Source organism: Athalia rosae, chromosome 8, assembly GCF_917208135.1.
Source record: "Athalia rosae chromosome 8, iyAthRosa1.1, whole genome shotgun sequence".
Taxonomy (NCBI): Eukaryota; Metazoa; Arthropoda; class Insecta; order Hymenoptera; family Athaliidae; genus Athalia; species Athalia rosae.
The window spans coordinates 672,694-700,329 of record NC_064033.1 but is presented as its reverse complement, the minus strand read 5'-3'; the positions used below and the strand labels follow the sequence as shown (position 1 = coordinate 700,329).

At 43.7% G+C, this 27,636-nt stretch overlaps 3 protein-coding genes across 7 annotated transcripts; 1 reads left to right on the top strand and 2 right to left on the bottom strand.

Moving 5' to 3' along the window:
* The first annotated feature begins 521 nt into the window (after nucleotides 1-521).
* LOC105692402 (palmitoyltransferase ZDHHC5-A) lies at nucleotides 522-9,334 on the top strand. 4 transcript variants are annotated; one of them, XM_020856067.2, is made up of 6 exons: nucleotides 522-1,551; nucleotides 6,395-6,613; nucleotides 7,478-7,776; nucleotides 8,151-8,214; nucleotides 8,282-8,373; nucleotides 8,462-8,603. In XM_020856067.2, exons 1-5 carry the CDS (start codon nucleotides 1,546-1,548, stop codon nucleotides 8,357-8,359), a joined length of 666 nt encoding a protein of 221 aa, XP_020711726.2. In that variant the 5' UTR covers nucleotides 522-1,545; the 3' UTR covers nucleotides 8,360-8,373; nucleotides 8,462-8,603. The 4 variants fall into 4 exon arrangements, with proteins under 4 accessions (XP_020711726.2, XP_020711725.2, XP_020711723.2 ...); XM_020856066.2 differs by having other exon boundaries at nucleotides 526-1,551; nucleotides 8,282-8,603; XM_020856064.2 differs by having other exon boundaries at nucleotides 535-1,551; nucleotides 8,151-8,373; nucleotides 8,462-9,334.
* A 503-nt stretch (nucleotides 9,335-9,837) lies between these two features.
* Nucleotides 9,838-18,914, bottom strand: LOC105692401 (adenylate cyclase type 3). Its single transcript, XM_012411581.3, has 9 exons — nucleotides 17,667-18,914; nucleotides 17,085-17,464; nucleotides 16,255-16,539; nucleotides 15,472-15,752; nucleotides 14,888-15,216; nucleotides 14,469-14,804; nucleotides 13,665-13,970; nucleotides 13,230-13,565; nucleotides 9,838-13,133 (listed from the first exon to the last, which is right to left on the bottom strand). Exons 1-9 carry the CDS (start codon nucleotides 18,213-18,215, stop codon nucleotides 12,951-12,953), a joined length of 2,985 nt encoding a protein of 994 aa, XP_012267004.1. The 5' UTR covers nucleotides 18,216-18,914; the 3' UTR covers nucleotides 9,838-12,950.
* An 828-nt stretch (nucleotides 18,915-19,742) lies between these two features.
* Nucleotides 19,743-25,654, bottom strand: LOC105692403 (alpha-tocopherol transfer protein). 2 transcript variants are annotated; one of them, XM_012411584.3, is made up of 6 exons: nucleotides 25,499-25,654; nucleotides 21,751-22,056; nucleotides 21,421-21,643; nucleotides 21,205-21,299; nucleotides 20,313-20,627; nucleotides 19,743-20,239 (listed from the first exon to the last, which is right to left on the bottom strand). In XM_012411584.3, exons 3-6 carry the CDS (start codon nucleotides 21,584-21,586, stop codon nucleotides 19,895-19,897), a joined length of 921 nt encoding a protein of 306 aa, XP_012267007.2. In that variant the 5' UTR covers nucleotides 21,587-21,643; nucleotides 21,751-22,056; nucleotides 25,499-25,654; the 3' UTR covers nucleotides 19,743-19,894. The 2 variants fall into 2 exon arrangements, with proteins under 2 accessions (XP_012267007.2, XP_012267008.2); XM_012411585.3 differs by having other exon boundaries at nucleotides 25,530-25,646.
* Nucleotides 25,655-27,636: the final 1,982 nt, after the last annotated feature.

Sequence of the window (27,636 nt, the reverse complement as noted above, 5' to 3'; positions counted from 1 at the left end):
GTCAGGTGAGGGGTCGGGTCGGGTTTTATTCGGGCGGGTTCTGTGAGAGCGAGAGAAGAGCATTTCGAAACCGCAAATTACAGAATCCAGCTGGTATTATGTTAAACATAGTTGTACAGAGTCGAGCTCTATCGCTTAGTTAAACATCGATTTTGCGAATGACCGCGAGGAAAATTATTTTCCGAGTTAACTGGGTTAGGGTTATAGATATTATCGGATTACGTTAGGCTGGCTCGTTTGAAGGGGCTAAAATAGCGTGACTGAAGCGCACTTCGTATACTTCGTATGTTTTTCTCGATTACCTTTCCAGCTGCAGCTGCTGCTGCTGCTAAAAGCGCATCACCTACTCTGCACACGAGACCTCCGTTCATTTAACTTTGAAAAAGTTTTCTATAACAACGAATAACTTTATCACGTCGTTTTACCGCATTTATTTTTCCTCATTCCGCTGTATTTTCTTCGGTCACCTCTTCATCCCGCTTTGAGCTAATTGTTTTTTCATACCGTCATCGATTCGTTAAGATTTCCATTCGATTCGTCGTCCGCAATATCACCTTCGTTTGGCCAGTCATCTCCATCGCTCCTCTCTAATCTTCGTCATCCACAAACGATCTACCCCCCATCCTCTCGTTTCTCCCTAATCACGACCCTTTCAACGTCCTAATCCGCTATCAATTTCCCGAATTTCCTCTCCCCCATCCCGTCCACACTCGGTTCGTTCGCGAGGCGAGTTCATCTCCCTGATTTTAATTCGCATCTTCTTCGGCTCCTCGTTAACTCGCCCTGCAGCTGTTTGCCCTGAGACGGCGATCGATATCCCGTACGACCTACCATGCCCATCGTCGCGGTAATTCGCCTCGGGTAAAAGCAGAGCGAAGCTGAGCGGTGCGGGAGTAGGAAAACCATGCCCATCGTCAACTCGATCCTCCGTCCACGCAATTCCACTTGCACTCGACGCCTCGCGGAAAAACCGCGCGCTGTTTTCCTCCTCCTTGTGCGTTCCACGTTTCGCGCGGGTCACGCGGCAGACCATCGCGACGGGGAACGACGTCGCGCGGGTGCTTCGTTTGGTAGACCTTGACCTAGGAGAGGGTCTCGCGCCGGCGTCGCTCCTCTTCTCTCCTCCCCGTTCCTCACCCTTTCAACCCCCCCGTTTCCCATTTCCACGCCGGAGTTGGGGGGTGGTTGTTTCGCATCTCTCTCCCCCCTCTCCCCCCCTCCCGCTCTCTCTTTCTCTGTACTGTGCACACGACGTACACGCCTGCACGCCGTTCCATGGTTGGGGTAGATTTTTGATTTCGGTCCGGAGTTCGCGAGTCCCGCAGTGGCTGTCACCCAGCGAGATCGTGGCGCGGGGTGACGACGACGCGACGTTACATTTATAAGTTTCATCTTCCTCGAGTGCACGCGTCACAACGTGTCATGGAAAAGGCCCGCTCGAGTAGTTGAAATTGGTGCTGGTCGACCTGTAGCCGACTGAAGAGAGGCGACCGCGACGTAGAAAATTATTTTTCAACCTGCCATGCATCCCGCCGTCGACGAAGCATGCAGGTGGGTCGTTACAAGCCCTCGATATTTGCATTCTTCCATTTCATTCCTTTCATCTTCTAGATTTTTCAATTTCACGATTATAAAGATTTTGAAAAAACAAATTGAAAACCAGCGCCATACGAATCCATAAGATTAAAGCAAAACCTGAGTCACTGAGAAAATTGTGCCCATTATTCCGAGTGTGTGACGAGTTCGGATGAATTTATTTTTCAAAATCGTGAGCAGAGAAAAAAAGAGAACTTTCTATCATGTTTCATTAATTTTTCTTTCCTATTCTAATACATTATTCAATCATATATCGTTTCCATTTTTTAACGTCACACTACTAGATAAAAAAAAAATCTCGGTTTTGTCGAGCTTTAGATCGTTCAACGAGCGTTATCTTTTGATACATATTTGAAATATGATAACTATTCGTGTTTGATCGACGAGCTGATATTTGACGTGTTTTTTTTCACTCACTTGTTGTACTTTTTTTTTATCCATTTACTCACTACATTGGCGATCGTAAAATCGATCGGATCCTCGTCACGTTCGTTACAATGTTGATGAACGAGTGAAATTTGAGAAAAAAAGCAAATGTATGGCAGTGAAACTAAAATGATGATGTGTGCATACCTGCCCAATTATCATGTATACTCGCGTGTGATAGCGACCGATGTAATTAATAGGGTGGGTTGGAAAAAAAATTTTCAACCTAATGATTACTCGATCGATTGCATGAGTAGATGATTTAAGCTTTCAGATTTGGATTCCTGAGCTGATTATACGTGAGATTACCCTTGAAAAACCAAAAAAAAAATCGATTTTCGGGCCGAAAGAAAAGTAGTTTAAAAATTGATTGTATTGCACTTTTCTGACGTATTTTGACCTCAGGAATCCGAATCTTGAAGAAAAATTGACCTATCTCTAAAATTGAACGAGTTATCGCCAATTTTCAGCTTTTTGGGGTCGAAAAAAAAAAATTCATTTTTTAGTCTATATTAATGTAATTTGAACCCAGGAATCTGAATCTCGAAGAAAAATTGATCTATTTACAAAATTGATTGAGTTATCCCCATTTTTAGGCATTTTTTTGCATAAATTTGAGGATATCTCGAAGGGAAAAATTCGTAGCTCATTTTGGACAACGGATTCGTGTTCCTGAGGTCAAAATACATAAGAAAAGTGCCATACGATCAATTAAAAAAAATAAAAATTTTTGGTCAAAATTTGAGATTTTTCCAAGGGGTACCCCTTACGATTTTTTCAAATTTTGACCAAAAATTTTTATTTTTTAAAATTGATCGTATGGCACTTTTCTTATGTATTTTGACCTCAGGAACACGAATCCGTTGTCCAAATTGAGCTACGATTTTTTCCTTTTGAGATATCCTCAAATTTATGCAAAAAAATGCATAAAAATGGCGATAACTCGATAAATTTTATAGATAGATCAATTTTACTTCTGGATTCGGATTCCTGAGCTCAAATTACATAAATATAGATTAAAAAATTAATTTTTTTTTTTCGACCCCAAAAAGCTGAAAATTGGCGATAACTCGTTTAATTTTAGAGATAGGTCAATTTTTCTTTTAGATTCGGATTCCTGAGGTCAAAATACATCAGAAAAGTGCAATACAATCAATTTTTTAAGTACTTTACTTTTTGCTCAAAAATCGATTTTTTTTTTGCTCAAAAATTGATGTTTATTCGCCCAAAAATCAATTTTTTTTTGGTTTTTCAAGAGTAACCTTACGTATGATCAGCTCATGAATCCAAATCCGAAAGCTAAAATCATCTACTCATGCAATCGATCAAGTAATCATTAATCATTCGCTGTTGGGAGCAGAAAAATTAAGACACATCGAGTGGTTTTAGTCGTAGACCCACTTTGCTTCGTCGCATCTATGCATGGAGCGAAATATTCGAATTTCTCAATTCTCCAGCAAACCCGAGCTGAGCTGGAGACCGAGTGGGGCGGACGTCGATTACCATCGACGAATTTGTGGCTGCAGAACTTTGCCGAACATTATGATATTTACACCGAAACGAGGGTTCGCCGTGAACTCCTATTGGTCGATACACCGTTCGTATCCTCGCAAACGGATAATATCCCGGCTCGAACGGATAATATCCCAAGCGGTTTGTTGTGAGACGTCACCTCTGCTCAGCCCTGAAGGTGACGCCTCAAAACAAACCGCGCGCCCGTGGCTACCTGAGTCCAGCTAACAAGCGCGGGTTTGCTGGTGAATTGAGAAATTCGAATATTCTGACGCAGAGTTATCTTCTGATAAAATTTTTCCAACCCACCCCAGTAATTAAAGTAGCTAGCCCTTCCAACTTTTCTAAACTTCTCACGTTCGTCATCTGTATCAATGTGCAATGAGGGAATAAACTGGCTTGCTCATTTTTTTCTTTTCTACGTTACCCTTTCAGAATAGTCATAGGCCAAATTACAACTCGTGGCAACGCTCGTCACGTATGTCATACCTGTTGAGACCGAGGTGACCATCGGGGTCGAATGCAAAAGCCTGTAATTACTGAAGCGCGTAATGTATCGATACAAAATTGGAAAAAAAAACTTGAACTCCACCGTAATTGAAACTAGAGCCTCGCACACCGATATGCCCTGATACTTTTGTCTCACCCCGCACGACGCTAATAGGACTATATTTTTTCTCCAATCTCCGATTTTTTTTTCATTACTTATTCACGCACACCTACATCGTACGAATTTGCTATTCTACTACTTATTGATCCAATGGTTTTTTTTTTTAATTCCACTCTCATCGATTAATGGCAATTTATCATCGATCAGATCGTTGCGATTACATACAAGAGTAACCCATCGAAAATTTCTTAAATCTCCCGCATCTTTCGTTCTCCGCGAAAAATACATGTTCTTGGTTTTTCTGAATTTTTTATTATCTTATTATTTTTTCCACGTATTTCCGTATCGCCCGTCAATAGAAAAGTCGATATGAACTTCGTCGAGTATGACGCACTTTGTTTATGCGTATGTGTACAGGTGTACCTATACATAATGGAAAGAAATTCGGAACTGACAGCTGTTAAAACATGACGTGGACTCCTGTACAGGTAGAAAGCTCCCTGCACGCGCGTACGCGTTCCGCGCCTGATATTTGTGATTGACAATTCGTACGTTTTCTTTGTTTCGTACCTCGAATTTTATCGCAATTTTTAGTATATCGGTCTGAGACTTTGATGTTTTCAAAAATTATTCAATCAAAAGGAAAAACCTCTCGATCCTTGCGAAAGAGTCCCTTTATTGCAAAATTTTTGGGTGATAATGAGAACCGGAGAATCAAGTTGGAAGGCGAGAAAAAAATATGTGGGCTTTGATGATCGTCGCCCTTATAATGCAAAGATATAATCGTGTACAGCGAGCTCTTGAGTTTCTGGTGCAGAAAATTTTTCCGAGGTACAGAAATCGATTTTCATTCCGACCTGCTCTTGAAACCGCAGCTGCGGGTGGCGTGACATTGAGCCATAAAACACCTGAAGAAATAATATAAATTAATTGATATCGGTGAGGGCGAATTAAAATTATACGGAATCGTTGGGGGATGAAAATTGAAAGATCTTCGAGCCCACGACCAATGACTCGCTTCGATAAATGATTTCTGGATGGTAACGATTTTTTTTTTTTTATTTTAGCTGCACGATATTTGCTTCACACGTTCCATTCTCCCTTGCGCGACAAAATATCGACAGTCGACACGAATATCAGAGATAATTTTGAACGAGGCAGCAGCATCCATATCGATCCAGATTCCCCACTTTATTAACTCAATTGCCAGTTGACCAATTTCGTTTCATTTTGCGCGCCGCAATATTCTCCTCACTCTCAATCCCCCATCGAAACTTTTTTTCATTGCTTCTTTTATTTTTAGAATCCAGAAGGTGAAATTACGTCTTTTTTAAAATTACTTTCGACCCCTCTTTTTACTTCGGTATACAACCTCGCAGTTTTATACGCTCTTCGTTTCCACTTTCTCATTTGGTTCATGTTCCAACCGACTGACTGACTGACGGATGGATGGTAGATGTGGATGGTTTGGAGTTTCGTGATCCTCCAATGTCGAAATTGCGTGACCCGTGGCTTGCGGGATTAGCTTTTATTTTTGCCTCATTTTGCGGTAGGATTTCCTTCAGCTATATAAATCTATTTCTTATATCATTTTCATCCAAGGATATCTGCGGTAACGCGCAAATGGTATATAAAAAGAGAATGGAAGAAACGACGATTATTCTTCGACAAAACTTGCCCCGTTCGTAAACGCAACCGATAATCGATAGAACCCTTAATCGCTAACCACTTTAGTTTGTCACCAAAAATAGAAACGATAAATCACTCATGTTAGACGAGTCAGACAGCGCGTGCACATCGAATAGAAGAATATTCATAACTCGTCGAACGAGCTCGAAAATTCATATCGACATTTTCTAACGGGGCTGTATTCGAGCTGTTTCGATCCGCCTTGATTGCAGAAGGAAATATTAATAGCGCAAAATTCTCGTCTCGCTCGGACCCTTCGCCAAGGTCGTTGAAGGAGAGAAAAAAAAGAGTCGAAACTAAAAAGGAATAAAATAAAAAACAAGTAACGTATAACGAAGCAGGAATCCCTAGGGAGCGTTACGCGTGGAAAAAAAAAATCTTGTTTAATTTAGAAACCCGCTGCTGTTCATTACCCTTGGAATATCATACATTGTGATTTTGCTGACACCGCTTTTTTTTTCGCAGCGCAATTTAAAATTTTATTCCACTTTTTTGACATTTTATTTCAATTTTGAATTTTAACCGAAATTATTCCGTCGCGGGTGATCGTTCGTTTTTCAGAAACCGTTGAGAGAGCTCTCTCGTCTGTGTCTGAGGACATCCGGAGGTGAACAGCACACCGGGAATACCGATATATGTTTGGAGGCCAGAGGAGGTTTACCGCTTCTTCAGGTATGGCCAAGCGATTCTCCCAGGGGCGAGGCTGACGGCCAGGCACAAGCCTTCGTCTTCCCCGACACCCAGGAAAGCGTCACAGACAGCGGTATCGATTCCATACAGGTAACGGCGAACCGACACCTCCTCTCGAAAATAGTTGAAAAATTATTGCGCGCGGCAAATGAAGAAAAAAATTATTCTCCCTCCACTCGGCATCGTTGGTAGTCGAGAATATTTATTTAATTGAATTTTTCAACATCTCTGAACCTTGCGAAGACCCAAGGAGCGTAAAGTTCCCCCCCACGCATCGAATCGCTCGTCCGTCAAACTATCGCAAGTGGTGTAAGTCGGTTAGTCGTCGGCCCGAAGGGGTCACACTTCCAGTAGTAACGCTCCGCGTGTAGTCCGGCGCGCGCTCGCGCCGACCGCTCAGGCGGCACGGGCGGGCTGACGCTACCTTGACTTTTCTACTTGGAAATTTCATACGGCCACGCGGAGGGCTCGCGGTCTCGCCGACGAATCGAGTTTGCGTTGCTCCGACTACGTTGCCTCTGTTAATTATCGTTGCGGATCCCTTTGAGGACGGTAAACTAATTTTAAAAACGGCAACGGAAGGTATTCGCGACTTCCTCACGCTCGAGCATAATTATATTAACGAGCGAAAGAAGGATTTCAGGGTCCCTCGGGTTATTACGTCCGGTTAAATTTTAATCGTCGTCGAGCGTTTATTCGATCGTAAATACGCCCTTTCCTCTGGTTACCTCGCCGTTTCAAATCCACTTTTAACATCTGATCTTGCAATAACTACGTCTCGAGTTGGTTTTCACGTAAACTGGCATTAGGTTTAAACGAATCGAGGGGCGCGAAGGACGCCCTTTGACATCGGCGTCACGCGATCTGATAAGGCGCGACGCGTTTCGTAAATTTCAGGAACCTTTCGCTTATTTTGCCCGCGTTTTATTTACTTTTTTCTTTCAACCTTCGCAGGTTTCCCCGTCGCCCGGTGGCCCCGTTTGCTCGGGTAGCCCGGCCGTTACCCCTCAAACGTCGCGACGCCCGAGTTTGCTGCATCCCGATCACGCGCGACTTCACCTCCACCATCTTCATCACCATCATCACGCGTCGAGTTCCAAGTGCCCGTCGTCGCCCGACAGAAATTCATCGCTCGACGAAGATCCCCCGCCCGGACCGCCCAGTCCGTCCAGCTCAACTACCGGCAGTTTACACTCGATGCCGAGCTCTGCCATCACCTCGATGCATTCGCAAGATAGAAGAAGAAGCAGTAGGTGAGAAAAACATGGGGTTTTTTTATTCAATTGAACGGTAGGATTTATCGACCGAACCGCGAATCGCAAACGATAATTTCGCGATAGAAATTTTTATCCCTGCGGAGTCTTCGATTCGTTGACTCTAATTTTTTGAGTCAGAGGTCGTTGTCCGAAGCTTCGTTTTTAAATTTTTCATCCAGATATCCAGATTCGTGTTTCGAGATTGAAAAAAATTCGCCAGGTTTCCCCTGAAAAAAAATCAGCATGCCAAATCTGCTCGCGTGCAAACTGGGCGCAGAACGACACGATGTGGCGTTATCTTCGATTCGCTTGCGACTCGCGATCTCGAGCCCCTTTCCCCCATATTTCTTGTTCGAATTTTCTATTTCCAGATACAGCGTTTTCGACGCGTTAGATTTGGAGTACGCTCTTCTTCGCGCGGCAGCCCGTGGCTCGGTAGGTCCCTATTCCCTGTCGGAATCGCTTCACAAGTTGACCTTCACCCAAAGTCTCGCATTTCCAGCATTGGCACGTGGCCTTGCCTCAAAGCAAAGTCGACTCCCGGCCACTCGACCGAAACAAGACTCGGAAACGGGGCTGAACGCATTTGCCAAGGTAGTTACCGCCCTCGTCCTTATGCTCGTAAGCGTTCTAGTTTTCGGGGTTGTCTATAAATTCGTAAGAACGTGAGGGTGGCTTTTAGTGCCCGGGCAAGATCCTGGCGCTCGAAATAATAATCACGACGACGTTAATTACAATGAATACGATATCCTCGATAACGACGATTCCATTCCGGGCACCGAGAGATCCTTCACAGGTACTTGAAGAGGATCCTTCTTCGAGTTTTTCGCCTGGAAATTTCGAGGATCCCGCGGGTTCACCGGGGTCACGACTCGTCAATGGCGCTCCGACCTTGTGGTAGCCAACGACATTTTCTCTACGGAGTCAGGCGCGATGAATGAAAGTCCACGAAAAAAAATAGAGATAATAGCTGATAACGAATGGACGAGGTAAGACAACGTTGATTCGGGTCGTAGACTAGAAATGGCGCACCGATCGATCCCGATCGCTTCGATCTCGGAAGACTCGCGAATATTTGTCGACCCTGTAACTCCGGTTATTTTCAGCCTCAGTCTTGTACGAGGTGTATTAAAAATTTAACGTTACATATTTCACGGGATCTGATGACGATAATTAACGAAGGAGTAAAAATAAACTACCGTTTGGCCTGAATCGATACTTCGAAAAAAGTATTTTTACCCTTGAAAGAATGAAGAGAAAAAAATAGAATGTACTTTATCGACACTGTATGCCTCTTTCTTGTATTAATCAAAAATCGAAATTATAAAATACTTCCGACGCTCTTTAAAGTGCTTTAATTATATCGTTGTTATTACACGATAATAACGATATATATATCTTCTTGACAATCGCGCTAATTATATGTAATATATACAACTATGTAATAATCTCCGTTCGATCACGCGTACATATGTCTGCAATATTAAAGGACACTATATTTAATATGTAAAATAATCACGATCGTAATTATAATAATAATAATAATTTTAATGATGATAATAATTCTTAAGCGTGTTTTGGTTTTCATCTTCTATTATCATTTCGACGATAAAATTTATTAACCCCCTACGTATACACGTACACATATGTATAATACATAATTATTTGTTATACTAATTTATATTATAGATGTGTGGTTGATATCTACTATACAAATATACATATACATACCTACATTACGTGTTGTCTGTGTGAGAATTATAATGTCGATAATAATAATATTGATAATAATAACTACGATAATGATCAAATTTTCATCCATGGAAGAAAGATCAGAGAAGAGATGAGAAGAAAAATCGACGGATAACCGATTGTTATCCTGTCTGGAAAAACCTGAAGTAAAAGGAGAAAGAAGATTCCCATGACGGAAAAAAAGCTCCGAAGAAATCAAAGCGGCTGGTTGGAATGAAAAAAAAAAAATTCAAGGTATGTATACCGATAGGAATGAAGTCGAGGATTTTCAAAGTTTAGGGTTCTTATAATGAATGAGACAACGGTAACATCTGACAACCAGTCGTAATTTTTTTTCTGTTCTTTTGCTCTCCAATTTTCATCACACTCAGTGTGCTGGACATTTTATTTATTGATTTATTTATTCACTTGTTGATTCATTCGTTTATTTTAAATTTAAATTATTTATTTTACTTATACATTCTGCGGTGGATATTCGAGTTAAGCTACCACTCCGTGGCGCCTGACTACCAACAACCCTCGTGACGAAAATTTCATCCCTCGACTCGGGGCGCGGGCAGTCGGGCATTTATTCGATTCTACGTACGTATCATATAATTTACTTGACGTGAGAGTGGGGTTTCTCTTTTTTTCTATTGTTCATATTTTATTTTATTTTATTTTTTTTTTTTTATTTTTCAATCTTGTCCTCAAAAAACAACGTTACCCTATGATTTTGTAGTTCTTGTTTTTTCTCTTTCAAATACCTTTTTAAAATCCTATTCACACCTAGTGCTAGGTTATCTACAGTGATATTTTCTTACATAACTTTATTTATACATGTAATACGCATGTTTTCTTTTTCTTTTTGCTTTTTGTTCCTCTATACTTTTTTAATCTTCTTATTTCTTAAAAAGACATGTCGTTCAATTCCGTTTTTTCGTTTGCTGTATCTTTTTTTTTTTTTGTTACCAATGTACACGAAGTTCCGATTATTGCTAGTTTGCAAGATTTTTTCTCTCTTGTCTCTCATTTATTTTATATTCTATAATGTACGTTGTATCGTAGCGTGTGAACGTAGTACAGTAGAAAGTATAGTAATGTAACATTTAATTATTATGCGGATATAACGCTAATACCTTTTTTGATGCTTCTGATTTTTTTGTGCTTGAGTCTCTATCTTTTTCTCATTTTTCCTATGTGTCGTAATTTTTAATTTTCATTTTTGTTCAAATATTTTCTTACGGTATTTTTTCTGTTTTTTTTTTTTTTTATTGCTCCCGCGCTCTCTATAGGCCATTTGATAATTAGGCCGGACATTATTTCTGATTTATTTTTGTTCGTTTGATTTGTATGATTTTTTCTTTATATTTTTGTGTTGTGTTATCGTTTTTTTCAATTTTTTTTCTTTTTTTTTTCGTAGGTAATATTCTTTTTTGGTTTTGTTCTATTATAGTTACAGTAGGTATGTTTCTTGTGTTGTACTTTCGGTAAATTGTTGAATAACATCGACAACTATACAGTTTTAGTGTGATAAATGAATAATTTTTACATTCGTAAGTTGCAAATGAAATATTTTCACTTCTGTAACAAATGTTACAACATTTTAACTCTACACGGCGCGCTCCGAGCTTACGAATAAGCTCTTGGCAAGGATGATATAAAATGGAAAAAACTAGAATTGAAGTAGAAATAAGAAAGTAATTTCATTCAAGTTTTGTGCGTGGAGTAATGAATCGGATGTACGAATTATATTCATGTAATCTGATTCGATTTGAAGCCAGCAAATAAAAAAAAAAAATGCACAAATAGCGGTAACGAAAATATTTGGAAGACATCGAACGTAAATGTATCATTATTCAGACGCAGTTAACAAAATTATAAAAAATCTTCAACATCTTTGTAGATTATCAAAATAAAATGGCAAATCGGAATGACTAGAGAACTGAATTGTATGATGTACTTGAAAAGCAGACAATTGGTTTTTTATACTTGTTTCTTTTTTCCATTTTATGGTGGTGCACGGATATAAAAATGTTCGTTTCTTTTTTCTTCGTTTTAGTGTTGTACGTGTTAATTTTTTCGGATGTCTTATTTCGTTTTCAGTTGATACCGTAATCGATATCTTACAGGTACACGTAAAGGTGGGTTTTATTTTTTGTGATAATATGCGATCGATGTAGACTGACACGCGATTGCTAATTTTTCATGCCACTAATCACGGTTCTAATTACAGGGGCGGCGAAGATACGGAAGGGAGAGCTATTCCCGCGAATGGTGCAATTGAAGTTATTCGTTCGTTCGTTCGCTGATCGATTCCACAACTTAAATCATTCGCTCTGTACGGAAAGGGAGGAAAACCTTCAAGTTTTCAAAATGGGGATGACAGTTATTGAGCATCGTATTTTTTCGGTTTTCTCTCGCATCTTCTATTCCTATTCTTATTTTTTTTTTTTTTGCGTTGATCCGGATAGCCCGGCGGATTCAAGCCCGGAATAATTCTACATGCGCGTAAACCGAGAGCGATCATCGACCGATTTTAGAACGCACATAAAAGTAACGGTTGTGTTTATAAGTTGTCTCGAATTAAAAACATTTATTTCTCACAGCCCCAGCACCAATAGCAGCTACTACACAGATATATTTATAATTCATAATTTAACTACGATTTTACGATACGCACTAACCATCGCAGTTTTAACGTCGCTGTAGTCTATACGTCGTTTCCGTTTAAACGCGTACCTCATATCGCGATCTTGGAATCATTGAGCAAGCTATCGACTGACAAAAATTAAATAAAGAATTTTCCACTCTGAATGAAAGTAATCGCGAAAGATGAAAAAACTTTATTCTATAAGCGTATCTCTGCGGTAACTAATCGTAAGTCAAATTAACAATCGCTGTTTTTCATAAGCCACCCTCGAGAAAAGCGGTCGGATTCGTGAAGAAAAATTGGAATTTTCTATCTGATTTCTCTTCTTCTTTTTATTTTCTTTTACTTTTTTTTGTTTCTTGTTTGTGACGTGTGTGTGCGTTATTTTTCAAAGTCTTTCTAAACGAAAAATTCATCCTACTCATTATGAACTCGGGACGTACACCGCCCGATTTTAATTCTCATCCAACTACCGAACCCCTCGGTTTCCCCGGTTTATCGCACAGGGAAAAATGACGTGTCGGCATGAGAAAATTGAAGAATAAATTATTTAGGCAAACGAGATCTCTTCTTATTTTAGGATTTTCTGACTTTTTCGTCAAGTTTTTTCCACGAGAAAATTGGGGCGGTGTATGATCGAGATGAGATCATCGAAGACAAACCACGCTACGCTACCTCCGGGGTCTAAAATACGTGTACATTATTGTAATGATTTTTTATTCTCTTTGGAAATTCTCGTACCCGCTCTGCACCCGTTTTCTCCCGATAATCACCGATTGATGAATTTTTATTGGTAGATTATAGGGTGGATCGGTTCAACGGGAAGATCGCTGTCCAAGTCCAGAGGAATGCTGTCCCGTGCTACTAGATAATGCGTCAGCAGTTGACCTTTTCCTTTCACGAAAACCAGGCCACGTTGCTCGAATTCAAAACCGAAGGGCTCCAAGATTTTCCTAGTTTCGTCCGTCACCTGCGATCGAACGGAACAATATGAGAAAAATCAGGATAATCGATCCCATCCTACGCGTGGACGACGATTTTTTTTTGGCCACGACCAACGACTTGCCTGAATACAACCAACTTTTCCCGTACTCTCCATTCTCGATGCAACGTTTACAGTGTTCCCCCAAATATCGTAATGTGGTTTTCTAGCACCGATAACACCGGCGGTAATGGGCCCGTGATTGATGCCCATTTTCAGTACGAAGTGGTTGAAACTCTGTTCGTTTATACTGGACAGTGCTTTTTTCAATTCGAGGGCGAATTCGACCAGTGTCGAGAGATGACCCCATCTCGGTCCGTCTTCCGGTTCATCCGATTCCGTTATACCAGATGCTGCCATGTAAGTCGAACCGATCGTCTTGATTTTTATGATATCCTTGAACTTCGACTGATCCAAAATCTGAAGAGTAATTGTGAGAGAAAAGAAAAGTTTTTGGACACCGCTTCGATATTCCAGTATTCACTGGGTGAAGAAAAAAAAACAAACAAACAAACTTACCGCGTCAAAGTCGGAGATGACCTCGTTCAGAAATCTCAGACACTCCAGTCCCTGATTGTTGATGCTTTCTTCGCTGTAAAAGTCAGCGAAATTCGGCATACTCGCGAATAATACACCGACCTCGGCGTAACTCTGGCTGTAGAGGTCATCGTGGTGTCTGGCGGTGCACAAAAAATACGCGGCAACGTGCGGTGGAAGAATATTGTATATGAGGGCGCCGTTTCTTCTCTTCATGTCCGCGACTCGTTCCCTCTGTGCGACGACTTCCCTCCCCCTGAGATAAAGAATTCTCCGAGCTTTCTCCGTCTGTAAAGTTTTAGGAATCACAGTAGGGAAGAAACGGCTGAAAATCGCTTTTAATAATCTTTCACAGAGAACCGAAAATAGCTGGCTTTATAGTTTACGAAATTCCTTTCAAGCTCGGGAAACAAACAGTCCGTCATCCGGGCCGACATCAAATACCATTTCTATGACTAACGCTTGTAACTCAAGCTCGTTCGTACGAAAAATGCGTGATTCTCCGCGATCAGGATGGCGCGAGGTCATTCGATTCGGAAGCGGGGGAATCTGTTCGAATTGCATTCCGCCGGTTGGAAATTGGTCATTACGGTAGACAGTCTGACTCTGATTTTCCAATAAATTTTCTCGTTATTCCTTTAAATGCGAATAGCTGCCACCTGCCTTTTGGAGATCATTAATTTTTCAGGCTGATTGGATCCGCGTTCGTAATATCCGCCCCGACTAATTGCAATCGTGTTCCATGTGAAATCCCTACGTTTCCGGATACAACTTTTTCGTACTCACGTATTTCGCGACCACTACGAGAGTGAGGGTGATGAGTACCAGGGTGGCCGATAGGGAGTACTTGAGTGGAAAGGGTACCGTCCCAGGTGGGCAAATCGCGACGTCCTCTCTGTCCAGACTGGGACCAAGGATCATAACGTTCACGGCGCACTGGGCACCGGCCAAAATGCTCATGAGAAAGGCCTTCCCAAGATAGCTGAGATACGCTGGCATCGATATCGCAACAAGTGCGAGCACTCCGACGTACGAATAATAGGAAGGGTAGGGACAACGTGGTGCCCAACCCAACGACGCGTTCGCCGTGGGTTCCGGATCTTCTACGATGGCGCAGTTGCCCTGAAAAATTATTCAGCGTTACGACTCGGATCGTTTGGAGAGCAGGGCGATTCGTCGGGAAACAAATAACTTTGAATTCTCACCATATCCAACAGCAGAAATACGCTCAACGAAAATATCATCAGCAGCGCCAGTGTCCTACGGAACCACCTGGGCCTTACAGCACTACCGAGACAAGTGGCACCTGCCAAAACAACCCCGAAAAGCGTAACAACCCCGGCACCTCCCCACGTAAACGGACCCCAAGGCTGGAGCCTCCATACCGGCGATGCCGATACCATAACCAGAGGACCTCCGAGCAGCGAAAGGGGTGAGAACGCTTCCTTAGCGCTGTGGAAAGCGTATTCCACTTGGGGATCCTTGAACTGTAAAGTGAACCACGAGGCGTGTCCTCGAAGTTCAGCACCACCGTCTAAAAAAATTAATTCTAGTTTTTTTTCTCTGTTTTTCGTCAGCAGCGCGAGGTCCAATTTTTTCGGGCCATCGTAGGTGCCTCCGTTAAAACCCATGGGAAAATTTTCAGCCGCTGATAACCGGTGATCAATGATTCATTCGTAACTTTACACACATCACTTTTCAAATTTACCTTTCAATACGTCCGAAAAAAAAAAAAATCAATGGCAAGAGAAATTTTCGCGGCGTATAATTTTTCTGCTTTTCTACCAACCTCTGCTGCAAAGCTCTTTTCTCAGGCGTTGCCTGAAATCCTCTGAGTCCTCGGTGGGTCTCTCGTCGTCGTCTTCGGTTGTATTCTGTATGGATTCACCCGCGGCGAATGACGCTATACTTTTCGGAACCGCCGGTGGACACTGTTTCAATGCCCTGACGATGAAGTAGGTGGTCAATCCAGCCTTTTGCAAAGCCTCTTCGCGTTTCTCACCGTACGCCGGTTCGACCTCGAACTCGCCGTTCAGGAAACTCAGGGTGGTGTTGGAGATGTGAACGCGCCTTGAAAAATTTTCTCAGATCAAGTACGAGGAAGAGGAATAGGAATCGTCGGGATTCGGCGGACGGGAGGCCTTCCCCTCCCCCTGTTCGCCATGCACACCAGATCCCGTTATCGCAATTGTTTACGCTCGATAAGCCGTGGAACTCGTTCATCACTTCATAGAGTCAGACCGTAATTGATCACCTCGACATTGGCCACCGGAGCGAATCGACTCGATTTCAATTTAACTGTGAGCTGACTAAAACAAATTCCGTGAACTCTGCCCGCGCGGCGACGCGACCCCCGACCACATTGTAGGTCAACGGCAATTGAGAGAGGGTCCTTCTCGCGGTGATTAGCGACCGCTACGTTTTCAGACAGAACCGAGAGAGTCGATAAAATATGACCCAGAGACGCGGTCTGATTAGGACAAAAAATCACGAACAAAACCGACGTTTGCGAGTGACGGATTATTTTTCATTCCGTCGTTTTATTTATTTATTTTTTTTTTCAAATACTCACCCCGCCATTCCACTGCTCTCCATTTTATTGGCAAGCTCCACGTCCTTACTGTAGACGTCGAACTGCCACTGCCTCTGACCCAGGACACCGGCAAGGACAGCGCCGGTGTGGATACCGACCCTCATGTCCACCGGACTGTTGGTAGTTTGCTGGACGTATTTTATCGCGTCTACCATCGACAGACCCATGTGAATGCAGAGGACCGCGTGATCCGGTCGTTCCACCGGAGCACCGCTTATGCAGTAGTAACAATCGCCGAGGATTTTGATCCTGAGCTGCTCGTATCTGAATAAAAGACGCGGTATTTTTTATTTCTCGTTGCACGTCGAAGAACGATCTTGATCAGAATTTTTCCATCGTTCTTGCGAAGCGTGAAAATTGAAGTGGATTTTTTCGAAGACGACTAATTCGGTTCATTCGATACAGTGACGAGTATACAGGGAGGAGTCAATCATGCCGCAAGCTCGATGTTCGAAGACCCATGAAATTCATTAAGAATTTCGAAATCCTTTGAACTTTGGTCGAATCTCCTCACGCACCTCATATCGATTATAGTATCGTTCAAGCGTATGGAAACGTGAGTCTGAACCGAGAACTTTCGAGTCTTTTAAGAATCCTGCCGAGTGTGAAGTCAAATAAAATTTTAAGAGATCTCGAATAAGATTTCTGCAAGTGAATCGTATCCTGTTCCGGTTTGAGGAGTTTGAGCGAGTGATTGACCCCTCGATGTATAGCGATATCCGGTGTTTCATTTTTATTCATCGGTCGGTACATGTGGGTGTGTGTGTGTGTGTGGGTGCAATTGGTTTTTTGAAAAAACGTTTAATCACCGTTCACTGAGCTGATCAAATCGGGCAAAAAGCTCGTTTAAAATCTTGACCAGTTCGCTGGCGCTGTAGGTGGACGATATCGCCGTAAACCCCACGATGTCGGCGTACAATATCGAAACGTTCTCGTGTCTCGACATGTAAATCTTTTTGAACTGTGTGTCCATAGAGGCGCCGAGATCCTGCCGCATTTTCACGGCTACATGCTCGGGAAGAACGCTAAGGAGCAGTCGCTCCTGTTCGGCGCTCTGCTCCTCGATCACCAGCTGAACTTCTAGGCTCTGACGCGTTTCTAAAAAGGCTCTACGTTGCTGAAACTCCGACAACGAGTAACTGGACGCACCCAGAATCGCCGCGCCCGCTGACAGTGTTACCGTCAATATCTGCACACCAGTATTATAAAATTAAGAAGGCTGAAAAAAATAACGAAAGAGAAGCTAGAAATACGGTGACGATGATTTTCAGGGGGGGGGGGGGGGGGGGGGGCGGGGGTGTGAAGATGCGATGAATTCGTACGTAGAAAAAAAAAAAAAGAAAAAGAAACGATGAACAACAAAAAAAAAAATATTGCGGAATTCTCCTTACTAAGACATCGATCGGTATCAGAGACGGAGCCTTGGAAAGTCCGACAACGGTGACGATGTAGGCTGCGGCCGTCCCCAGGGCGAGTAACGAGCATAACGAGAGTCTTAGAGGAAGCGTGGCGAACAGTAGGTAGAGTAGCAGTAAAAGCCATCCGAGACCATCCCTCGGCGTAACTTCGTTGGACTTCAAGAATAATTGAACCAGTATTTGAGCGGTGGAGAGTTGCCAGGCTATTTGGGTTACGGTCGACCACAAGAAGTCCTTCGCTTTGGCGCCACGTTGCGCCCAAGCTAGGAGCCCGATGTTCACCACGAGGAAAACCCCGGTGAGACCTTTCGCCGGGGTTTCCGCCTCCGGTGTCACGAGAGTGAAAACGTCGAACAGAATGGCGGAGAACAGGAAGCACTGGAGTCCTCCGCGACGTTGCTGAAGCGACGAGGCGCGATAAAGATGTTCCAACTTCGCGTTCGAGAAGGAAGACTTCAGCAAGTTCGAGGGTCGTCCCGAAGCCAGGTACGACTCCTCGTTCGAAGTCTCCGGCCTTGGCATCGTTCGCAAAAATGAAGGTCCTCAAAAACGTGCCGACATTTTTTTTTTTCTCTTTTCGTTTCCCTTTTCTACTTCGCCCTCTGTTCTTTTTTTTCCCCTCCCTTCGAACCCCGGGCCGCGAGAGCTAGGGCGGAAAGTCAAGGACGAGAATTTTGAAGAACGCAAAGAGTCGAAACGTGACGAACAATTATTTCAAGTTCACTTTCAGCTTTGTTACACCGGTTAACACCGTTCAGAGTTCGATCGTACGATCGACCAACACCTCGCTGACTACGGCGAACATTGTATCTCCTGTTTTATTCGCGATCCTCCTCTTTTACGAAATTCGATCGCACTCGACTAGTTTTTGATTCACGGTAAGCAGGCGAGACGGAGAAGGCTCACCCACCTCCGTTCGAGGCGTGGCGTTGGTCAGGTCGTCGCGGGGCGTTTTTGATTTTTTTTTTTTTTTTTTTTCTTCAATTTATTTTTTCCTCCTACGATTCTTTCTTTCTTACACCGTCAACCCGCACCAGGATGAGATGAACCGCCCGCGCGCGGGGCACTGGCCGGGCTACGCTGAGCGCTCCGCAGTCGTACGCGACCTTCTTCCTTCCAGTAGTCGCAGCGTCCAGGCTTGCGCCGAGCGGCTCACCCTCCGGGTCGATATCATCCACCACCACCTCTAGGGCCACCGAGCGAAGTCACGGCGATATCCGACATCCCCGTTCCCGCCCCCGCCCCAGCCCCCCGTTCCCGTTCCCTCGACATCCCTTGGAAGGAGTTATCTCGACGGTGTTCACCGCGTTGTACCATCTCCGAATACAACGGGATTTATTATTCAATCGGATTCGCGGCGCGGTTTGAAAAAAAAAGGGTCGAGGGAAACGCGCGAACGGTGACGAATCGTCGGGAAAATTGTGGCGAAGAAGAACCGGCGAAGATCATCCGAACGATGAAAAGGTCGGTTCCGATGTGGAAAAAAAATCTCTGCAGTATTTCACGTTCCAAGTCATCTGGTTCCTCGGCTAAATTTAGAATCTCAGCAACACCGCGTTGCTTTGGCGACTGTGACGATACCGGCACTGCAAGAGCATCGGCCGACTCGTAAACGAGAGTAAAACGAGAGCCCGGCTCTTAAAATCTAGGCGCCCTCTCCAACACGAGGCATAAACATGTGTACAACGACGATGAATATACGAGCGTTCCTCTCCACTCCACTCCACTCCACTCCATTCCACTCCACTCATGACCTCCTTTACTACTTTTGCAGGGTAGTAACCGCTTCGCTCCGCTTTCGTACTATCGCTTTAAACCTATTCTCGTTCACCGGTTCTCGCGGGGATCACCTGGGGTGGGGGATGGGATTAATGAAAAAATAAAGTCACAATCAACCCCGAAGAAGCGTTGAGCGGGAACTCGATTCTCTCAAGGTCGGACACGGGACGGGGGTTCTCCGGGGGCCGTGACCCCTTCGCCGAACTTCGAATCACGCGACCGAACTTCGTCGTCGTCGGAATCGGATCGGTAGGTGGAAAAATCGCCGAGTAGGAATAATCTTTTATTGATTCTCCTCGATTAATAATTACATAAAAAAAAATCTCGTCGAATTAAATACACACGTACACGTAGCATAGAGCTACGGTACACTGAGAACATATTTTCTCCCGTTGTCATCGTTTGCTTTTCTCATCCTCGAGCTACAACTTCAATAACTTGAGCAGTTCTTCAGGTACGATGTAGCCGAGCTGCTGCATTTCCTTAACGATCGTCGGGTTCTGGCTTAGCTTGTCGATCCACTTGTAGTACGGAAGTTCGTTGCGCGTGCCACCGTATTTTTTTGGCAACGAAGTAGGATCGATGTGACGATGAAGACTTTCCATATTGTCGCCGTGGAAGAATATCTTGTCCCTCATTCTGGCGTCGAGTAGCGGTTTGAACACCGCGAATATGGCGTCGAATATCCAGGACTGGTGGAGGATGTGGATGGCCTGGGACTTCATGGGGAAAGCCGAGACCATCAGGGAGAGAACCATGCCGGCCACCTGGGGATCGAGAACGAAGAGAACGTGACGAGAGAGCGAAAAGTCGGAAGTCGAATTTCGGATTTTCACTCACTTGCGGGGTGACCGACCAGGCGTGCGCCATCGTCAGTCCTTCGAGGTCGAAGATTACGATGCCGCCGAGGATCTGGGCCCGCGGTTCGAGGATACCCAGTTCAAGGATGATCACCGTAGCCTTGAAGATTTCCTCCAGCGAGTATTTACGAGGATCCCAATTTCCCATTCTGTAAATCATTATACGCCGACCGCACTGCGCCCGGTACGCCGGCACCGTCACTATGTCATCGTCGCCTATGTGACGCATCTCCAGGGGTTTCACGTCCCGGTGGATCTCCGGGTGATCTTCCTTGAAATTGCAGTAGTTCACCACCTGTTGATACGTGCACGTCATACGGCTGTCTGGCAACGTACGTAGATTATTTCAACGCTATAAATCGAACGATTTTTAACGGAACGACGATAACTCTCGGCGATTTTTTTTTGTACGAAAAAACGTGATACCCGAACGCCTGGAATTTTTGTGCGATCAATAGGATTCCCTGAAACCCGTTTTTAATGACTGGGGGGTCACAGGTGTCGCAGAAAAAAAAAAAAAAAAACTCTGCGCTAATTGCGATCGCTGCTGGAACATTGTACAATGGAAATATCGGTATGAAACGAGTCCTCGCGAAGCCCGACGTGGTCAAACGTTGTCCCATATTTTACGTAACTTCTCGACACGGTAAATCATGGCCCCGTAACGATACGACTCGATATCTCCGCGGTACCTGAGCGGGCGTTTCTCACTCGCGGTCGATCAATCGTCCATATTTCACCTCGTGACTCTACTTAATCATAATAAGTCCGGTATATCAAACTCTCGTGATTAGCTAATGCTGTAATGAATTATCTGCCCCTGATACCGAATCGACGGTTTATTTTCGTTGCATTTTTTCAAATCGACTGACCAGTCTATGCGCACGGTAGGCGTTGAAATTCCTCGCTCTCAGAAATCTTATCAGAAACGCGTCGTCCATTCGATGTGGTGTGCACTCGCCCCTCTCTGTGAGAAACAAATAATTAAATCGATAATTTGCCGAACGAAAAACCGGGGGAGGTGGTGCAAATTGCTTATCGAGTTCCGCTCTTGCATCGGCGGTTTCTTTTTTTTTCACTCGACTCACCGTAAATCAAGTCCCTGAGTTCCTGAATCGATTGGCATTTAGCTTCCTCGGTTTCACCGAGTTCGCGTCTCGCGTATTCCATAACTTCCTCCGAAGGTTCTCCCAAATCCAGATCGACCTCCTCGTCATCCGACGTCTCTTCCTCCTCACTTTTTGGTTCAGGCATTTTTTCTTACTCGATTTTATCCCACGATTCGATATCCACGGATCTCTTCTACGATTCCTTGAAATTATACAGAGAAAAAAAAAAGATTTCTCGTTTTAGACTCCGCGTTAAAAATATTTCTACCACACGAATCCGTTTCTGAGGGTAGTTTTTCAAATTCCTACCATTTTTTTACAGGGCAGCCCTTGGAAAAATTCGTTTCAGGATTATCCGCTCTTCTGAATTCGGACCCTTCAAAGGTACGAATAATTTTTCTCTACGTATCTGATCAGAATCCGCTGCTTTTCGTCCTTCGGAATTAATTCTGTTAAAACTCGATGGATAACTTATTCACATCCCGATCATGCGGCGAAACGTTTTTTTTTTTTTTTTTTTCTTCACCATTCAGAAACGATTCACGAAAATAACGCAGACCTCGATTATTCTTCGCCGCGTTCTTGTAACCTCGGATATTTTTCCTCGTGTAAATCCTGCGGGAGAACGAACGACAGATCGTCAATTACCACCATCCTATTTTTCATCTTATCTTCGGGTTCATCACCCCGCAGTCGCGATGTAAAAAGAGTTATGTATCCTGCTGTATAAAACTCTAATTAAAAAATATAACCGTGTGCCGCCGTCACGATTCGCAGGAATGACGAGCGCGAAGTTATACGCCGTAATTCATTTTTTCCGTAACGGTCGCCTCGCTTTTTGTTCGCGAATCTCGAGAATCCTGTTCGAAAAAAAAAAAAGGTTTTCCGAGGATAAAAAAGGATTGAAGATTCAATCGTACGGGAAATTTTGCGTCTCAACGGAAAGTAAAGGTTGAGCCAAGGGGAAAAGTGGTGAGGAAAATTCAACATTTATTAACAATATTTTTTCAAACAATTACAAAAAATATTTCCAACTACGTTTGGTTCCTTTCCCGTCAAGTTTATTTGTAATATAACGCGTAAATGCCACGCTTCGCCACGCCGCGCACCAAGCTATACCTATAATCGTCGTTGGATTTCGAAACGGCGTAGTTAGACGGTGTAGATATCTCCGTGGATTATTAGAAGTTGGATTACATTAATGAATATTCAGCGTCCAACGTATGCCCACATCGATATTTCGTAAATCGAGACCCAATCTAATACCTGCGTATACATATACCCTCGATTTTCTACATCACTATGGACGTGGAGAGAAGGTTCACAATTTTGTACCTGGCAAGTGTAGTCCATTCACCCGAAGTCTCCCCCTAATTGTAAGTATAATATCCCGATTAATGATAATTCTGATTGGGCAACAGCGATTATTATCAAGTACCATTACAGGTGCTTCAGTTTACCCACGGAATCCGCGCGGTCATCGCGTGCTCACGTCGTAGCTTATTTAATATTATCTTATACAATATCCCAATGTTTAGAATTCGCCATAAAGTTTGGACATTGTGCGGTAACACGTTAGTGGAAAAATAATCAGTGCGAACGTTAAAAATTAAGCGTGAAAAATATTTTCTGCAAACCGTGTGCGAGCGGTCGATTACCCCGACGCGTATCTCTTCTTTGAACTGATTACGAGAGTCCTTTTTTCCGTCCCCTGAACCACCCCTATTTTATTCGACACGCGTGGGTCGTGTCGAGTGTCGTAACGCGATGCGTTTGGTTTCTAATTCATGAAATTTGTTACTGCTATTTTTTCTTGTCCTTCTCTTCGCCTCGCAATGTTAGATCTACTGACATAATCGTTTGCGCAACGTACGTAATAGTTCTATCTGGGTAAAGGTGTGTGCATGTAATCCACCGGTTCACACGGACACGAGTCCACAATGTCGTAATGTCGGTCAAAGAGTAGAACCATAACGCATGAACGTATCTAACGTCGCATAACGTCTCACCAAGTAGGCTAGTCGGACCAAATGAAATTGCCTCGGGGGAAGCTGCTACGCCTCGGTGTTCGCGTGAATTTCATCGCGTGAACCCGATGAACGGGATTACTCCCCTCGGAAAGAGAAGTTGCACAAATGAAACACAAACGCAACTCGATGGAAAATAAAACCGTGCAAAAACGTGACGTTGAAAAAAAAAAAAAGGCGAGCAAAATTTGACAACTTTCGTTAATTTTTTTCCTTCGGTAAAAACAGGAGTGGGCGGTTCGAGGACCTCTGACATTATCGTCCTTACGACGTGTCGAGTGAGTACGAAAGTAATTGATACTTTCGGAGAAAAAGAAATGACCGTTTGACAGAGAGAGAGAGTAAAAGGTGGCTACGGCATCGGTGACCCACTGAAATTCTTTGATTCCCCGTTAGAGTAAAGACCGACCGACCGACCGATCCTTCGGTTACGAAACCTGGCCAGGGTCATCCTGTTGCATCTACGGGCTACCGTACGTATAGATATAATGTATACTTGATACGCCGGCGATAGAGAGATAGAGAGAGAGAGAGAGAACGAACGAGAACGTGGTTGTGCGGCGGTTGTGTGTTCGCTTTCACAATCCCAGAGTCACGCACGAGTTGCGTTTTACCATATGCACGTATTTACCCTACTGTAACCGTGTAATGTAAGTGTACGTGCATACGAGCGAACAAACGCGACATTACAGATGTCGATCCGTAGCCGCATCTCCCATACGCACGTGTTCCGTGCACACGTGTTTGTTCAACGCCGAAGGTCTGCACATTTCCATCTGTTATTATGTCCCGAACGAGGAGGAAGGAGCGAGTAATTATCAGAAAATATGGAAGGAGACGGAGGGACTTTGAGTTGTGAGTGAATTTTTACCACTGCCAACATCTTGCGTTTATATATATATATATTCCGTATACCTGAGCAACACATGTCGTTATCCTTGAAGAAAACGAGGAGAAAAAGAAGAATAAGGTAAGACGGGAACAGAAACTGGTGTTGAAAAAAAAATTGACGTTGGAATCGATAAGTAAAATGAAAACCAAAAAACTCGCGTTTTAAAAAAAATTTATTGGGCATCGAGATCCCTGAGAAGGATAATTACACACGTCTGTATCACGAGATGTTCGCCTGCCCTTGAAAAATGAGCGGTTTTTTGCACGACTCGAGCTGATCTTCTTTTTTATTAACTTCGTTAATTTTTTGCTGGTATTTTTTCCATTCCGGTTAGTCATGTTCACCGGTGTTGGGTTTATGCACCTAGGCTCGCGGTAGACCGAAAAAATTGCCGAAGAATAATAAAAAGAAAAACAGAACCAAATAAACGAGTAGGAAACAATTCGAAACTCTGAACGAGCGGGGGATTATATACGACCGGTATTTCCGCAAAATTCTTTTTTATCGATGCTTTATTATTATCGATATTGTTATTTTCATTGGGGAATAAAAATTGGATATTTACGGAGCGTCTTATGAGGCAATTATTTTCCCTCGTAAAACAAGAGCGCCGGTATACGGGAGCGTCGATCATTTTTGGCGATGTTGATCGGACTCCGACGATTAACGAACCTTTAACTGTGTCTTGATCGTTAAGACGCAAAAGAAGAATATCGTTTACAGAGAATAATCGCGCGAAAGGATGCATCGATGAACGAGATGTGAAAAATGGGAGGAATTAAATTTTTCACTTCAACGTATAAAACGATCACCGAATCAATGGCGATTGCTCGCAATTTTTACACAAACGAACGTAAAAATCTTTTACAACGATTGAAGAAATCGAGAAAAAAAAACTGTAGACGGTAACGTCGACCGGTTGTGCCACCAAATGTATCTTCGCCATTCCGACAAAATTCAAATATAAAATCGAAACCAAAAGTCCAAGTTCACGGGAGATCGTCACGAAATTTGAAGTTGGAAACTTGAAAAAAAAAAAAATGAAAAAAGAAATCCTCCGACGCTTTTTCTTTGAAAGTAATTTTTTATTTCGCTCTCGATTTTGTTCGCTCGTCGATTCTAATTAATGTTTACTTACGCGTCTCCTCGACGTTCACCGGTTAACAAACCTGGAGGAACTGCAGACGCTGAGAGTCAGCCGGTGAACAAAAACCCCCGCATCAATGCCGTTGACTATTGCTGCGGCTGCCGCCTCGTTCCTGCTGCTGCTGCTGCTGCTGCTGCTGGTTTACGATCTGAATATATACGAGAAAGTCTTGCCCTAAGCTCACAAGCGATATCTCGGTGTACCGAGTACACAGTCTTGATCGCGATTTGTCCAACCTTACCCGAGCTGATCCTACCTGAGCTAAGCTGAAACCGATTCCAACGCTGCACCACAACTCTGGACTGTCACTTTCCTGCTTGTTCACCGCCGTTATCTGGAGTCTGGAGACCGTAAAGAAGGACCAAAGATAGAGAGAGCTACCAAAAGAGACTCGAGAGTTCAAACTGAGACAGACGATCGCTGCACTTGGCACTAGATAGAAATGTTCTCTCGCCAATGGGTATACGTGCGTATGTTTGCAATATCGGCCTGTGTTTTTTTACCGATGTTCGATCGTCGGAACTGCCGCAGGTTCCGGACCCGCGCAATGCCTTCGATCGTGAGATGAAAAGACGACTCCGCGTGTCCGATCGTTCAATGACGATCGCCTGCGTTGTCTTCGGTCGATGTTTTTCAGGTGTGACCCCAAGTCAGATTTCACACCCGCTTCTTTGACGTATCGATGAAATTATAATATGCCACCATCCGTGCTCGAATCGGTATCGTATGGGTCCGGTGCAAAGATGAAGGACGCACCTGGCCAATCTAGGAGATTTTCGGAAGGTCACGAGCACGTGTCGACATCGCTGACTCCGATAAAGATCGGATCGAGAGCTGCTTGTCGGGTGACGCGTGAAAAATACCAGAAGATCGCACGATAAGCTGAACTAAATTATTACAAATACTTGGACATTTTCGTCCATCATTCGCGGTTTACCTATACGAGTAGCCAGGGCGATCCCAAGGACGGTATCCGGATTGGATTCGAGGTCGGGGTCTAAAATGCGACACGCTTACGGAGCGTTTAATTTTCGTCGGTTCTCATCCCGAACCGAAAAAATTATCCAGAGCTGGATTTCGATCGTGAGATTGCCGTACCACCTGTGAAGGCATCAGCTGCACCTGCGAGAATGCTTACTCGTCTAGCACGACTGCGAAACGGTGCGCTCTTACGCCTGGCAATCTCTAGAAAGGGAAACAACGAAAAGCTCGTACGTGCGTACGAAGTATATTCATACGTTTGCGGTGCTGATGGATCCGCGTACCTCTGGTCATCGAGTGTCGTTACGTGCACAACTCACGCTCGCTTCAGTTACAATAATCTCCATGGAAGTACACCCATTTTTCTTTATCTATTTTTTTTATTTTCGTCGGGTGGGGAGCACTTCGCACTTCGTATCGCGTACGCGTCCTCGCAACGAACGGAATCAACAACATGCAACACGGCCGAAAAACTAGTCGTCCGTGACCTCCGGATCGTACGCCGTGCTGCATCATTATACTACGCTCAACGTTTACCGACGTTTTTGCGGATGCACGAAGCGACAAATAACGCATTCGCTGCACTTCTACGCGCAGCGATCTCTGCTCGATCTTCCGGAGGTGAGGATACGTATCAATCGATCGATCAATCATCGTCGTCTTAGCCAACGTACGAGCCATCGCAATATGATAATTTGACACATCATTCGATCAATTTGTATTATATACTTGTACGATGACGGTACTATTTACCGTTGGTAAACTCGGAACCACTCAGCCGATTCGATCCGTTTTAAGGGCATGGCAGGGAGGGGGGAGGGTCAAAAGTCATTTGGAAAAGTGGTCAGTACGGATGCGTATCAACTACAACTATACGCACGGCTGCGATCGCGATCCAACGATCAAATGTAGCAAAATTTTGAGCCAAGGCGCATGATCGCGATGTGGAAGCGAGCCAGTTTGATAAATAATTCTTTACGCACGGTAGTCCGATACTTCTCCATCATCCGTCACACACCTATCATTATATCGTCGGTAATTTCTGCTCTTTCATCTCTTCTCGTCTCTTGGGCAATAGATTATCTATTTTTTTTTTTTTCTGCTCTTCCATTCGATCGCCGGTTTACGCAGAGTTATCGAAGAGCGTG

Excerpts from the sequence above, each read along its gene's own strand:
- LOC105692402 (XM_020856064.2), top strand. Across the intron at positions 6,614-7,477 it reads GCGGTATCGATTCCATACAG|GTTTCCCCGTCGCCCGGTGG; the intron begins GTAACGGCGAAC and ends CAACCTTCGCAG. Across the intron at positions 8,374-8,461 it reads GGCTGAACGCATTTGCCAAG|TGCCCGGGCAAGATCCTGGC; the intron begins GTAGTTACCGCC and ends GGTGGCTTTTAG.
- LOC105692401 (XM_012411581.3), bottom strand. The coding sequence starts at position 18,215 with ATGCCAAGGCCGGAGACTTCGAACGAGGAGTCGTACCTGGCTTCGGGA. Across the intron at positions 13,971-14,468 it reads TCGTAGTGGTCGCGAAATAC|ACGGAGAAAGCTCGGAGAAT; the intron begins GTGAGTACGAAA and ends AAAACTTTACAG. Across the intron at positions 13,134-13,229 it reads GAAAAGTTGGTTGTATTCAG|GTGACGGACGAAACTAGGAA; the intron begins GCAAGTCGTTGG and ends GTTCGATCGCAG.
- LOC105692403 (XM_012411584.3), bottom strand. The coding sequence starts at position 21,586 with ATGCCTGAACCAAAAAGTGAGGAGGAAGAGACGTCGGATGACGAGGAG. Across the intron at positions 20,628-21,204 it reads CCTACCGTGCGCATAGACTG|GTGGTGAACTACTGCAATTT; the intron begins GTCAGTCGATTT and ends ACGTATCAACAG. Across the intron at positions 20,240-20,312 it reads CCTGGTCGGTCACCCCGCAA|GTGGCCGGCATGGTTCTCTC; the intron begins GTGAGTGAAAAT and ends CTCGATCCCCAG.